Source organism: Sciurus vulgaris (genome assembly GCF_902686455.1).
Source record: "Sciurus vulgaris genome assembly, chromosome: 10".
NCBI classification, from domain to species: Eukaryota; Metazoa; Chordata; class Mammalia; order Rodentia; family Sciuridae; genus Sciurus; species Sciurus vulgaris.
In genome coordinates this window covers 128,318,782-128,332,535 of record NC_136470.1, presented here as the reverse complement: position 1 = coordinate 128,332,535, position 13,754 = coordinate 128,318,782, and the positions used below count along the sequence as shown (strand labels likewise).

The 13,754-nt window shown below is 45.5% G+C and overlaps 1 protein-coding gene across 1 annotated transcript in view; it reads right to left on the bottom strand.

Moving 5' to 3' along the window:
• Window positions 1-33: 33 nt before the first annotated feature.
• The window catches only part of GRK7 (G protein-coupled receptor kinase 7), a 33,394-nt gene continuing 19,673 nt past the window's right edge, over window positions 34-13,754 (bottom strand). The window contains exons 3-4 of the mRNA XM_079154922.1: window positions 7,099-7,373; window positions 34-503 (exon numbers count right to left, since the gene is read on the bottom strand). Coding sequence (XP_079011048.1) covers window positions 167-503; window positions 7,099-7,373 — 612 coding nt within the window. The 3' untranslated portion in view covers window positions 34-166. The remainder of the gene's footprint in view (window positions 504-7,098; window positions 7,374-13,754) is intronic.

Here is a 13,754-nt window from a genome sequence, read left to right as displayed (position 1 = left end):
AGAGAGAGAGAGAGAGAGAGAGAGAGAGAGAGAGACCGTGCCTGAGCCTTGAGCCCGCCATTCCTGACGCTGCAGTGTGCAGCGTCCCTCCCAGTTGCTCGGGCCGGGTCGGCAGATGGGGGCCCGAGGACCCCGGGAGGTGCTCCCCGCCTGCTCGCAGGACCCTCTAGAGTAACAGGCACACCCCGGACCTGGAGGAGCTGCCCTTCCCGTCCCCGACCGGCCTGTTGGGGTCGTTCAGTTCCTCGAACAGGCCCGTCTCTATGATTTCTTCCTGCCACGCCACGGGGACAGCACCTGTCGCAAATCTCTGGAAGAACTTCTTGTCTTTGTCATCGAATTCCACCCCCCGAACCTCGGAGAAGTCGTCGATTTCATCGACGTCCTTGGCGTAAACCACCGAGGGGTCCGGCACGAACGGGGGTTCCACCAGGCCGGCCTCCAGGCGCGGGAAGTTCACGGTCTGGAAGAAAGGGTGTTTCCTGGGGTCGTCGGACTTCTCTCTGCCAAGAGAGAAGATGGTCAGCCCGGGGCAGGTCAGTGGACCCACCTGGAGCACGTCCCACCAACGCCGTGTGGGCGGCACCGTTTCTCACAACTCATCTCCCTGAAAAGACCATTCGGTGACATAAAGGGCAACTCTGAAAAGGCCCCCGAACCCCACAGTGCGCAGACAGAGCACTCGCATGTTTGCAGACACCCTGCACCGTGAAGATGTCGCGCACTGGAGGAGTGACTAATGCTTGGTGTTTCATGGAGCACCCGGAAAATTCTGTGGGGCTGGGAGCGGTGGCCCATGCCTGTAATCTCCAGGGACCAGGGAGGCTGAGGCAGGAGGATGGCACCTTTGGGGCCTGCCTCTGCATCTTAGGGAGACCTTGTCTCAAAATAAAAAATAAAAGAGCTAAGGATGTGGCTCAGTGGTAGAGTGCCCCCGAGTTCAATCCCTAATACAACAAAAAATAAAAATAACAGTGAGCAAAAATAAAGAGAACCGGGGATGTAGCTCAGTGGTAGAGCCTTTTGGGTTCAGTCTCAGTACCACCAACGAACAAAACAACCAACAAAAAGTGGAAAAAAATAAATAAATCCCAATCCATTAGCAATTTGTGATAGAGTGAATGAGGACACATTTGGTGCTTGAGATCACAGTTACTATAGTCATTAGTGTGATGGAACCTTCCTCTCTAGCCTAGAACTCGTCCACTACTTGCCTTAGGACAAAGGGGAAAGTATGTTTCCAATGTCATGACCTCTGGTGTCAGCTGTCTATTGCTGTGGAACAAATTGCCCCCCAGTTTAGTGACTTAAAACAACAAACTTTACTATCTCATGGTTTCTGTGAGAAAAGATTGTGGACATGGCTTAGCTGAGTGTCTCTGGCTCAAGATTTCCAGCAGGGTTGCAGTATGGTGGCCAGGACTGTGGTCTCATGTGAAGGTCCCCCTGACCTTGGGGCATCTGCTTGCAAGCCCACCCATGTGGTTATCAGTCAACGACGCCATCTCTGACCACAGCTGCCTGTACCTTTGCAGTTGACTGTCTCCATGGCAGAGGGAAAGAAGGAGGGACAGAAACAAAGATAGCAGGCCCCCAAACAGGAGCCACAGTCTTTATAGCCTGATCTTGGAACTGGCACCTCATCATTTCTGCCATATTCCATTTGGTAGAAGCAGGTCAGGAAGCCCAGCCTACACTCTCGGGAAGGGATTAGGCAGAGATGGGGACCTTGGGGACAGTCTCAGGGGCTGGCTGCCACACTTCTCATTTTCTCTTAAATCCAGGTTTTAACAACATAAAAAGAGGGCTGTTTGTGGCATTGGATTCAGAACAATTTTTTTTCTTTTTCTTTTATGTGAATGCATTTTCTGGTCTGATTAAGTCATGTCTTCCATTGGAAGAAGCCAGTTTCTGTCATAAATCAACCTGAGGAGAAATTACTCACATTCCTCATTTCCCTTTTTACATTTCCCTTCCGGATATCAAAAAGGCTTTTTGGGAACGAATTGAGGGCTTCTCCAGAATCTCCTCGAGACCCCTCTGCCCCTTCACCACCATCAGATCACAAAGTACAGCAGACTGATCGGTGAGATGACCAGAGGTGAGATGTGACAGTGACATTCAAATGACGGTGAGGGGACCAGCTCTGCACTTGCAGTGTGACACTTTGGCAGCATGTGGTGACCTGGTTTCTAATGCCTTTATTTTTAACTTGTTACATGCTCTGCTCTCGTACCTAGCCGTGCACCTGGGAGTGGCCCTTGGAATTCACTCATCATAAATGGAGAGCGTCTAGGAGCGTGGACATCTCCAGAGTTGCAGGCCATGATGAACAGTTCTCAAATAGCATGTCAAGTGAACCAGGTCCAGGCGACCTTGGTGTGTCCTTCAGGGATGTTGCACAGCCCTTTGACAAGTAATTATGAAAGAAAAGGGAACCACATGTCACTGTGAGATGGCCTTTATGTTCTCCTCCCAACTAGATGCCCCGGAGGGCAGGACCCATGCCTTGTGCCTGATGCCTTCACATGTTGCTGATGCTGCCAATGGAGACCAGGCTTCCCAGCTTCCTCTCCCTACTCTGGGGTCCAGGCAGCCACGAGGCTGATCACTTTGCTCTTCTGCACTAGCAGCTCTGCCACTGCACTGTCTTTAGAAGTAGCACACAGGGGCTTTGGCCGCAGAACTGTTTCCCGGCAGCTTGGTGAGCTGCTCTTTGGCTCCTTGTCTTGCAGGGCACTTTGGACCCCCAGGGAGGAGAGGCTGCCTGTGGAGGCAGCATTTTCTTGTAAAGTCCCAACAGACAGGTGCAGGAAAATCTTGTTGTTAGATTGGAATATATTCCAGAGCATTAACAGAGGCTCTTGTGTGGCTGAACCCCACACAAAGATGACAATAGACTTTTATAACCCTCATGGAGCAGAGACTCACTTGCCCATACATGAGGACCACACCGTGGGATTCAGCCTGCTGACGTGCCAAGAACAGGGCTGCCGGCATGGAATTCTGTGTTAAAGAAGCCCTGAAGCCAGAGGTTTGCCTAGTTATTTGCTCTTGTTCTGCCACATGGATGGATCAGAACAAAACAAAAAATCTCCAATTGTCTTCTCCTTTTACTTTATTACAAACATCATAGTTGACTCTGTCTGGAGACCCTGTGAATACCTGGAAAAGCTTTTGACTTCTCTGTCAAGTTAACTCCCAGACTTGTCAAGGCAAAGATGGAAATCCTCTTTGGGGACGCTAAAGATGGAGAGAGGCTTAATGTATTTTGAATGCTTATGGACGCAGGCGGGAGGGGCCCTGGGCCTCTCTACTGCTCGCTGTCCAGGTCTTTGCCTTGCCTGGGGAGGATACCACTACCTAAAGCGAACAGGATCTCATCTGAATGAACCTCTTAAAAATACAAAGAGTTGACATGGAAATGTGGGAAGGTTTTCTCTTTCCCTGAACAGATGTTTCTGATATGCCTCTTCTCTAATGTCGTCAACAGTTTTATTCAAAACACTCACAACAGCAGACACTTTGGAAAATGACTTTGCTTAATGAAGCAGCTTCCGGCCATGATCCAGCATGTTAAGGTGGCATCTTCTGGGAAAAGCTGGCTGCTGTTTCATTTTACAAAACGGAAGTGGGCTTACAAAGCACTGCCATAGATTTGTGATCAAACCTGTGGATTGAGGCATCCAAGCGGGTGGTGTCCCTTTAGGGAAGTCATCTGGAGAGATGGCACCCCCTCCCATCCCACATTTTGGCTGTCCTTGTTTGTGTGCCCTCTGAGACCCCCTGACCTTGAGAGCCACGACAGTCGAGACTATCCATGATGGTCAGTGGACACCATATTTGGGTCGCCTCTCCTTCCTGGGAACAAAGAGGACAACACTAGCCAGCTCCTTCACCCTTGTCCTCAGGACCTGAGGACAAGTTCCAGTGGACAGAAGTGTGTGTGAGGTGGTGTGTGAAGTGTTTCGCTTCCCAGGTGAGGTAAGACAAGCTTCCGTGAGTTCTCTGCTTTCTGTTTAGCCCCTGTGACTGGGAGCCACAAGTTCTGGTGGAGCTGAAGATGGAAGCAGTCTGGGTCTCTGAGTCACTGCTTGGAAGAGAGACCCCCTGGGGAGCAGTGGACTGTGTCATGGACTGTGTGTGGATGAGAAATCATTCTTTTCATTGGAAGCTGTTAAGACTTTGGGATTCGCTTGTTATCGTAACATGGCTTATTCTGACCTAATACAACGCTGGAATCTACAGAGGAAAATCTGCTTTACATTTTATTTCCACAGAATGAAGGATCTAATTTCAAAATACTAGTTAGTTTGGTCATAGGTCTGGCTTTAAAAGTTACTACAAATTAATTTTGGTTAGCCACTTTTGTTTGTATTTATTTAAGAATCAAGGGCTGGGGATATAGCTCAGTTGGTAGAGTGCTTGACTCGCAAGCACAAGGCCCTGGGTTCAATCCCCAGCACCGCAAAAAAAAATCAAGTGATATTTCCTGTTGATGAAGTTGACAGAGTTTTTGTGATATATACTCAAAATATATTTTCATACAATACAGTAAAAAAACTTTAAATAAGAATCATAAAGGAGGACTCTTTCCCTTTTTATTGGTACATTATAATTGGTGGGTTATTTTTAAAAAGTCAGGTCAGGGCTGCAGGTATAGCTCAGTGGTAGAGCGCTAGCATTTGTGAGCTTCTGGGCTTCAACCCCAGCACTGAAAAAGACAATTAAGAAACAGGTCAAAAATTAAATGCTTGCTTCCCTGTTCAAACCGTGTCCTAGAGCCTCCAGTGGCAACCACTTGGGAGATTTAGAATTTGGCTGCTAAGTTCTGGTGTGTGTTAATGAGCTTTTTGTCATTGTGCCAAAATACCTGACAATAACAACTTGAAGCGGGAAAGGTTTATTTTGGTTCATCATTTCACAACTTTCAGTCCATGGTTCGCCATGGTTCGCTGGCTCCATTGTTTTGGGCCTGAGGTGAGGCAGGACATCTCAGCAAAAGGGCATGGAGGAGAAAAGCTGCTTGGTTCATGCAGCAAGGAAGCCCAGAGAGAGACAGAAGATGGGGGGAAGGGGCCAGGGACAAGATATAGTCCCTGAGGACACACCTCCAGTGACCTGCTTTCCCAACCGTGCCCCACCTGCACATAGTTTCTATCACATCCCAGAAGTCCATTCAAATTATCCATCCATCAAATGAATTAATCCACTGATGAGATCAAAACCCTCATGACACAATCATTTCCCAGAAGTCCCATCTCTGAATATTGCTGCATTGGGGACCAAGCCTTTAACACATGATCTTTTAGGGGACATTCAGATCCAAACCATAACATGGTACTATATTCAAAATCAGGCATACTACTTTGTGGTTGTAGGTTTCATAATGTGTGTGCATCTGAGTGTGTGTGTGTGTGTGAGTGTGTGTGTGTGTGTGTGTGTGTGTGTGTGTGTGTGTTTGGGGTGGGGATCAAACCCAGGGCCTTGTGTATGCTAGGCAAGTGCTCTACACTGAGCCCAAATATTTGTGTATTTCTTTGATTTTAAAAATTCCATTAAAGTAATATAAGATATTCAAAATATCATCTGTCTCTTAGAACAAATGAATAATAATTAATAATACTTGCTCTCAGATGTATCAGAAACTTAGAGCTCTGTGAAGAGACAGGGCCAACAGGAAGCAGAAGGGTCTGTAGTGTGCCACTGTCCCAGCTATTTTGAACCGAAGGGGTTTAAGAATCAAGAGATGTAGGTTCTGAATTCTCCCATCTGCCTAAAAGCAGAGAGCTTCCAAAATAACTCCACGGTCTTAAACCCCCTCCCCGAGAGTTTTCCAAACAGGGAAGATTGACTTCTCCCTGGCAACAGGAGTCAGTGCCATACCTAAACAGAAATTGTCACCAACCAACAACTGAATCTCCCACCTAGCCTTCCAAGGCTCCTCTGTCTTCCCTGAAGGTCATTGCTTGTCCGTGTGTTTCTTCCTCTCCACTTCTTCTATTGAGATGGTATCTAAGCTTTAAATTCTAATCGTCTGTTAGTCACATGTGTGTGTGTGTGTGTGTTTGTGTGCCCGTACGTGCCCGCATATGTGTGGATGGGGGTGGGGGAGAGGAATTTACTGTAGAGTTGGCTCTTACAGTTGAGACGGGCTTGCCCTGTGGGGTAGGCCCACAGACTGCAGACAGGAGAGAGTTGCAGGCTGAGCCCCAAAGGGCTCTGCTGCCAAGTTCTCATTTCCTGTAGGGAGGTTCATCTGTTTTTCTTAAGGTCTTCAACTGAATGGATGAGGCCTACCACATTATGGAGCGTGGTCTACCTTACTCGGTGTCTGTGGATTGAAGTATTAATCTCATCTAAAAACCTGTGCAGAAATATCTAGAATAATGTTCGATCAAATTTCTGGGTACTATGGTCAGCCAAGTTGACACATCAAATTAACCATTGCTCTTGCCCCGATTTTATGTGAAAAAATTGAAACTCAGAGTAAGTAATTGGCTGGTATAAAGTGACCAGTATCTATAGTAGAACTTGGGCATGTATCCATGTCTGTGAATCTAAAGCTCCTCAATTTTCCCCCTGCCTGACATTAGGTACCCACTGCCAGAGGTCTGATCTTGTCTTTCTTTTCTTTTTTTCTTTTTTCAGTATTGGGGATTGAACATGCTACACAAGGGTTCTACCACTGAGCTACATTCCTAACTTTTTTTTTTTTTTAACATTCCTAACTTTTAAAAAAGATATTATTCTAAGTTGTTGAGGCTGACCTCAAACTTGCCATCCTCCTGCCTCAGTCTTCCAAGTTGCTGGGATTACAATTTGGTTGCACCACCATGCCTAGCTTGATCTCTCTCTCTCTCTCTCTTTCTTAAATGCAAGCTGCCTTGGACCTCATTTCCATTAAAATATATCTTGGAGATAGTTTCAGATCAAGTGCAATACCATTTGAAGCATATAAAATTCTTAATCATATAATGTGCAAATTACATTAGAAAAATAATGATACTTTCAGGACTTGCCAAGAATTCAAAATGTTCTCCACGTGGCTTGGGCAGTGCTGATGTCAGAGATCACCTCTGTGGTGTGGTAGTTTACCTGCTTCCTAAGCGTTGCTCTGGTTTCTTAGCCAAGAAGAGTCTGCAGATGTCTTTTGTCTCCTCCGTGAAGTTCTCATGGTGGAATGCGACCTCGTCTTTCATGGTTCTTTCCTTGAGATCCTCTTTACTGACCTTTTCCTTGAAATCTTTGAACGGTGTTCGTCCAGCCACCATTTCGTAAATGCTGCATCCCATTGCAAACCAGTCCACAGGGTAGGAATAGCTCGCCTTTTCCATCAGGATTTCAGGGGCCATGTAACCATTGGTTCCAGCCTGTCGCCCAAACAGCAGAACAGAGACCCAGGGGTGAGTGCAGCAGACACTTCTGGCTGCCTCCCAGTACCCACTCTCCCTCACTCTTCTCGTCAAGGGAACCCCAACTTACTTGGGGGTGACAATGCATCTAACCTGTTCCATTTCCCAGCAGCCTCTGGTGCAGCCAAGGGGAGGCCATGTGGTTCATTCTGACCAGTGGGAACATAAAGAGTTGTTGGCTGGGGTCATTATAGAAGCGACAGCTGTGGCTTCTCTTGAAGTGAGAACATCACTCAGCCTCTCCTTATCTCTCCCTCCTCCCTACCTGGGATCAGACCCAAGGCCTTTCACACAGTAGGCAAGCACTCTACTACTAAGCTACAGTAGCACCCCCTCATTTTAAACCCTGTTTTGTTTGTTTTTTTATGTTACCTGGGATTGAACCCAGGAGTGCCACATCCCCATCTTCAATTTGATGTCTCTAAGAGTCCCTAAACTTTTTTTCTTTAAAATTCAAAGATAATGGAAAACTAGATGCATATGATTTTTCTTTAAGGCCAAGAACTTCCTAATATTGAATGCTCATGTTATCTATTCAAGGATGTTTCTTATTCTTTTTGCTGTGCAATTACATTAATATCACACATCTTTGTTTATCTCTGCATTGAATAATTAACACTGCCATTTTATTGAGAAAATCCCAGGATTTCACATGAAATTTCATTTAATATGTATGACTATACATGTGTGTGCATATGTGGTGTGTGTACATGTAGGTATAGTAGATATGCTTCTACTGACAAAGTACACAAAATGATAACTGAGATAAATACACACACACACACACAAACACACACACACACACACACATAAATATTTTTGTAGCCAGGCACAGTGGTGCACACCTGTAATCCCAGTGGCTCAGGAGGATTGAGAGTTCAAAGCCAGCTTCAGCAACTTAGTGAGACCCTGTCTCTAAATAAAATATAAAAAGGGTTGAGGGTGTTGCTCAGTGGTTAAGCAACCTGGGTTCTATCCCTGGTACCAAAAAAGGAAAAGAAAAAAAGAAAAAAATAAGACATGTGCAATAAGACACATAAAATTTTTCAGTGCTCTTTGAATATGTTCACATTGTTTTGAGACCAAACTCTAGGACTCTTTCCATCTTAAAAAACAGAAACTCTGTAGCCATTAAACATAAACTCCCTGTTGCCCCTCTCCCCACCCCTGCAAAAACCTTTTTAGTTCCTGCCCTGGTGAAGCCGCCTACTCTAGGGGCCTTGTACAAGGTGCATCATGTGGTCTTTATCTTTTTGTGACTGCGTGTGATTTTTTTTTTTTTTTCAGTACAGAGATAGAACCCAGGGCTCTCACACTTGCCAGGAGAGCACTCTGCTGCTTAGCTGCATCCTTAGCCTAACTGCATGTGATTTTAATACATTCATTAGTTGAACAAATATTTAATGAATACCTCTAACATGCCTTGTAAATATAAAGTATATGTTTATATTATAAAATGTTTTCACAAAAATGTAATTGCTTTTGGTTAAAGTACAATGAATAACTCCTATAGCAATTAAAAAGTGCAAAGAAAGAACACCCTGAAATGTCTATAATCTTTTATTTATTTATTTATTTATTGGTGGTATCTGGGATTGAACCCAGGAGCACTTGACCACCAAGTCACATCCCCAGCCCTGTTTTGTATTTTATTTAGAGACAGGGTCTCACTGAGTTGCTTAGCACCTCACTTTTCACCTGGCTTTGAACTTGTGATTCTCCTGCCTCAGCCTCCTGAGTTGCTGGGGCCACCTCACCTGGCTATAAGATTTTATTAATACATAAAAATAGTAACAGATTACTGACAGAGATGTGAAAAACAGACAAATGTGCTCTACAAATTGACTCAGTTTTAGGAGTCAGCACGACACAGAGCAACAGGAAGTGAAAGGCATCAACTTCCTGTTCTCCAACCAGGTTATTTAACTTTGGAGAACATCCCTCAAAGACATGACTCGGAAGAAAAGAAAAAGGGATCTATGTTGAGATGTTCATAGCTCCATTATTCCTAATGGTCACAGGCTGGAAATGCCCAAAGGCCCACCAACGAATACGGGAAACCAGTCTGTTAAGGAACTTATGCATGTCACGGGTCTAACCCACCGGTTTCAACCATGTGTACCAGAAAGTATATCAAAAAAGGTCAATAGTATTTTAACTGTTCATTAAGTGACTTGCTGTGGAATTGCTTATGTTTTCAGTATATGCAATAATTGAGGAATATGAAATTTCATGCCTAATTTCTACATGGATAACAAGGAGAAAACAAACGGCCTGAGCGCTGCTGAACAATTGGCCTGAGGAAGAACGTTCTGGGGGCTGCGGATGTAGTTCAGGGCAGAGCACTTGCCTCTGAAAGAGTCTGGAGGTGACTGGGCCCTACCGGTGGGTGTGAGTCAGCGTGGCTCTGCTGTTTTCATCCAGGCTGGTGTGTAATTTGGGTGACCATGTGTTCCGGTTTGCCTGGGACGGCCCCGGTTTACATCTGTTGTCCTGGCATCTTGTCTGGTTTTGTATTTGTCCAGACAACAGCGTCCCGTAGGCGTCTGTGAGGCCCAGGAGAGTCTTATTCATCTTTGTATCCAAACCCACAGGACCACTTGTTGCATGCCCAACAAAACGTTTGTTGAATAAACAACTGTAAAGATGGTGACTAGAAAATATCTAATCACTATCCAGCAAGCTTTTATGAAGCCACATCCTGCAATGAGTTCCAGGGATACCAGGCCCTATAAGGCCTGGCCCCTTCCCTTGAGGAGTCAGAGACTGGTGGAGACAGGTCAAAAGGTTAATTCGGTAAAGTAGAGCGAATGGTAAATGGTAAGGGGGAGGGCGTGTGTGTGTGTGTGTGTGTGTGTATGTGTGTGTGTGTAGGATGGTCCCTGAAGAGCCACAGCAGAGCTGAATCACAGAGGAGGAAGTTGTTCTACCTAGAAGGTTATCCAGGTAATTAGCACTTGCAAGAGTTGTAGTCAGGAACATTGAGGTGCTCAGGGAACTTCAAGGGATTTGCATTGTTTAAATATAGGATCTATGGAAGGCCATGAATGGCCGGGGACTGGAGGGAGAGATGTGGATGAGATCGAGACACTTTAAATATCGTGGTAGCAAATTCCATTCCCAATCTCCCTTCCTCCTTGCCTCCATTGCCTCGGAAAGCAGGTGGGTAAAGACGTCAGCTCCCCACCCGCTTTGTCCTCCTGGGAACCGTGTGACATGAGCTGGATGACGGCAAGCTGAAAATGTGAGGGTTGGCGAGCTCACTTGAAAACGGAACAGATTAACTGGATGGAGAGAGGACTAATAGACAGCCAGACATGTGACAAAGCACACCCAGTAAAATGCGCCTGGTACACAGCGGGATGGTGTCTGGCCATGCGAAAGACTCGCGCTGAGACCTGCCACACTATAGACAAACCCTGAAGACGATAAGCCGGTCACCAATGACTGGACAGCGCATGATTTTCATTTATATCAAATGTCCAAAACAGAGGATTCCATGGGGGGTGGGGGGGAGAACAGGAGTAACTGCTCAAGGGGACATGTTTCTTCTGGGGGTGAAGAGAACGTCCTCCACTGATCCAGTGACGTTTGTGCTCCTCTGTGAATATACCAGACGCCAGTCGATCTGCGAGGGCGGGTGTGACGGTATTTAAATCGCAGCTCAAGAAAGGTACTGAGAACGTCAGCGACAGGTTCTAGGTAGCGGGTATTTCGCAGGCGCTTGCCATTTTTTCAGCTTTGCTTGAAAACTTTTATAATGGAATGTAGGGGGAGGGGGTGTGACGCCAGGCCGGCGGCGAGGCCACGAGGGGCACCAGGGACTCTTCTGGAAGGCCCAGGAGTGGATCCCCGGGAGAGGGTGAAGGCTCTCCAGTCCTCCCTCTCCCCTTTCCATCCGCCAAGGCTTTGCCCGAAGAGCTCACTTTGTGTTTCCAGAGCCACTCCTGCAACTATTAGCAGCTGCCCAGGAAATCAGGGTCCATGCCCCGCAGCCTGGGCTTCAGCTCAGCCTGGAGGCGCTGCCCACAGGGAGCTGCGCCAGGGGGCGGGAGGCAGGAGCGGGGCCTGGGGAGGGGCGGAGGCCTGTGGCCCGGAACCCAGAGGAACCCAGACCGTGACACGTCTGCGCCTCGGACTGTGCTGTGAGCTCTTTCCATGCGTGGTCCTGGCTGTGAGCCGGCCCTCCATGCAGAAACTAACGGCTGTCTGTACTGAAAATCACCTCGCATGATTCCCTCCATCATTTTCTCCCTTCCATTTTGTCTTTTTTGGAAATTCTGAACTTGACCCTTTATCTTTTGCTCCTAGTTTATGCTTTTTTTTTTTTTTTTTTTTTGTCTTTTCTTTTTCTTTTTCTTTTTCGGTGGTGGGATTCCTGTTTTGGAGGTGGGGGACTGGGGATTGAACCCAGGGCTACTTTACCACAAAGCTAATACCCAATCCTTTAAAAATTTTTTTACACCTCTATAAACTTTTATTTTATTTTTTCTTCTTTTTAAAATTTGTTCTTTTAAGATATATATGACAGTAGAGTGCATTTCAACATAATATACACACACGGTAAATTTTTTTTTAATGCTGAGATAGGGTCTCATTAAGTTGCTGAGGCTGGCCTCAAACTTGTGATCCTTCTATCTCAACCCCCAAAGTAGCGGGGATTACAGGTATGTGCCATCACATCTGGTGAGTATGTTTCTTAAATCTCTTTAAATACACAGGCTTTTTCTTTGTTCCTCTATCCATCCCGTGGCAAATCTTTGCTGAAAAAATAACTGTCCGAACTATAGAATTTCAGGGTCAGATTTTGCTGACTGAATCCTTGTGGTGTTATTTAATATGTTCCTCTGTTCTCTGCATTTCCTGTAAATTGATAACTGGACCTAGAGGTTTAATCCTTCACTGAACTTTTGACTTTTGCAAATAATGTTTTTACTGGCCCATAACTAACACTTCAATAAGTTTTGATAATTGAATATGCTTTTATAAGTAATACCTAAATCAATTATAAAACATGTCCATTCATCTAGAAGTTCCCTTTAGTCTCTTTCCATTCGATTCTCCTCCCCACTTTTCAGACAATCACTTTCTGATTTCTGTTACCATAGATTAGTTGATTAGTGTTGTCTGTTCTTGGATTCATTTCTTTCTTTCTTTCTTCCTTCCTTCCTTCCTTTCTTTCTTTTTTGTGAAAAGTTTATTTTGACTCAGAAGTTCAAGCCCATGGTTGATCAACTGCAAAACTCTGGGTACAAGGTAAGGCAGAACATCATGGCAGAAGGGTATGGCAGAGGAAAGCAGCTCTGGACATGACAATCAGGAAACAGAGAGAGCTCTTCTCCCCAAGGATAAATTACAAACCCCAAAGTTTCGCCTCCAGTGACTTACTTCCTCTAGCCACACCCTACCTGCCTACAGTTACCACCCAGTTAATCCATCACTGAATTAATCCAAGGATCACATTACACTTCTCATAATCTAATCATTTCATCTCTGAAAATTCTCACGTTGTCCTACACATGGGCGTTTGGAGGACACTACATATTCGAAATAACTTTCTGTCCCTGGCCCTTGAAAGCTCATGTCCATCACATAATGTAAAGTACATTTAGGCCATTTTGAAGAGTTCTCATAGTCTGAATAGTTCCAGCATTTCCCAAAAGCCCAAGTCCAAAATCCCATCTGAGAGTCAGGCAAACTCACAGATACTTTCCTCTGTAAAGATCAAAAGCAAGTTACATAAACCCAATATATAATGGCACAGAGTAAACATTTTCATTCCAAGAGGGAGAAAGAGGGGAATAGAAAGAAGGTATGGAACCAAAGCAAGACTGAAATCCAGCTAGGCAAAGAAGTTCTGTTACTCCACATCCAGCATCTGGGGCACATGGCATTGTGATGTCCTCTCCAAAGGGCTGGGTAGCTCTGCCCCCTATGGTCATGCTGGTAGCCCACTCTTGACTTCCTTCTGCTTAATTTCTGCAGCTTTTCTTGGCAGACATCCCATGTTACTGGTGTCTCTTAATCTCAGGGGCAGACTACAGAAACTGACCTTGCTTTATCTGGCTTTTCTGTCCTTTCTTTGACATCTTGGTGGAAGTCTCCATGACTCCCTAACTTCAGCATTCTGCATTCCTGAAGAATCAGCACCACATGGTTAATTACACCATCTCCAGCAGTAATCAAGCCTCCTGGGACCATGGCTGTAGCCGCCTCTGAGTTCCTGTGTGGCTGAGTACAGAGAAACAACTTCCTGCACCCTCCTTCCCACTGTTAAAGCAGGGTTTCCCCAGGGACTCTTTTTTTTTTTTTTTTTTTTTTTTTTTTTTTTGCGGTGCT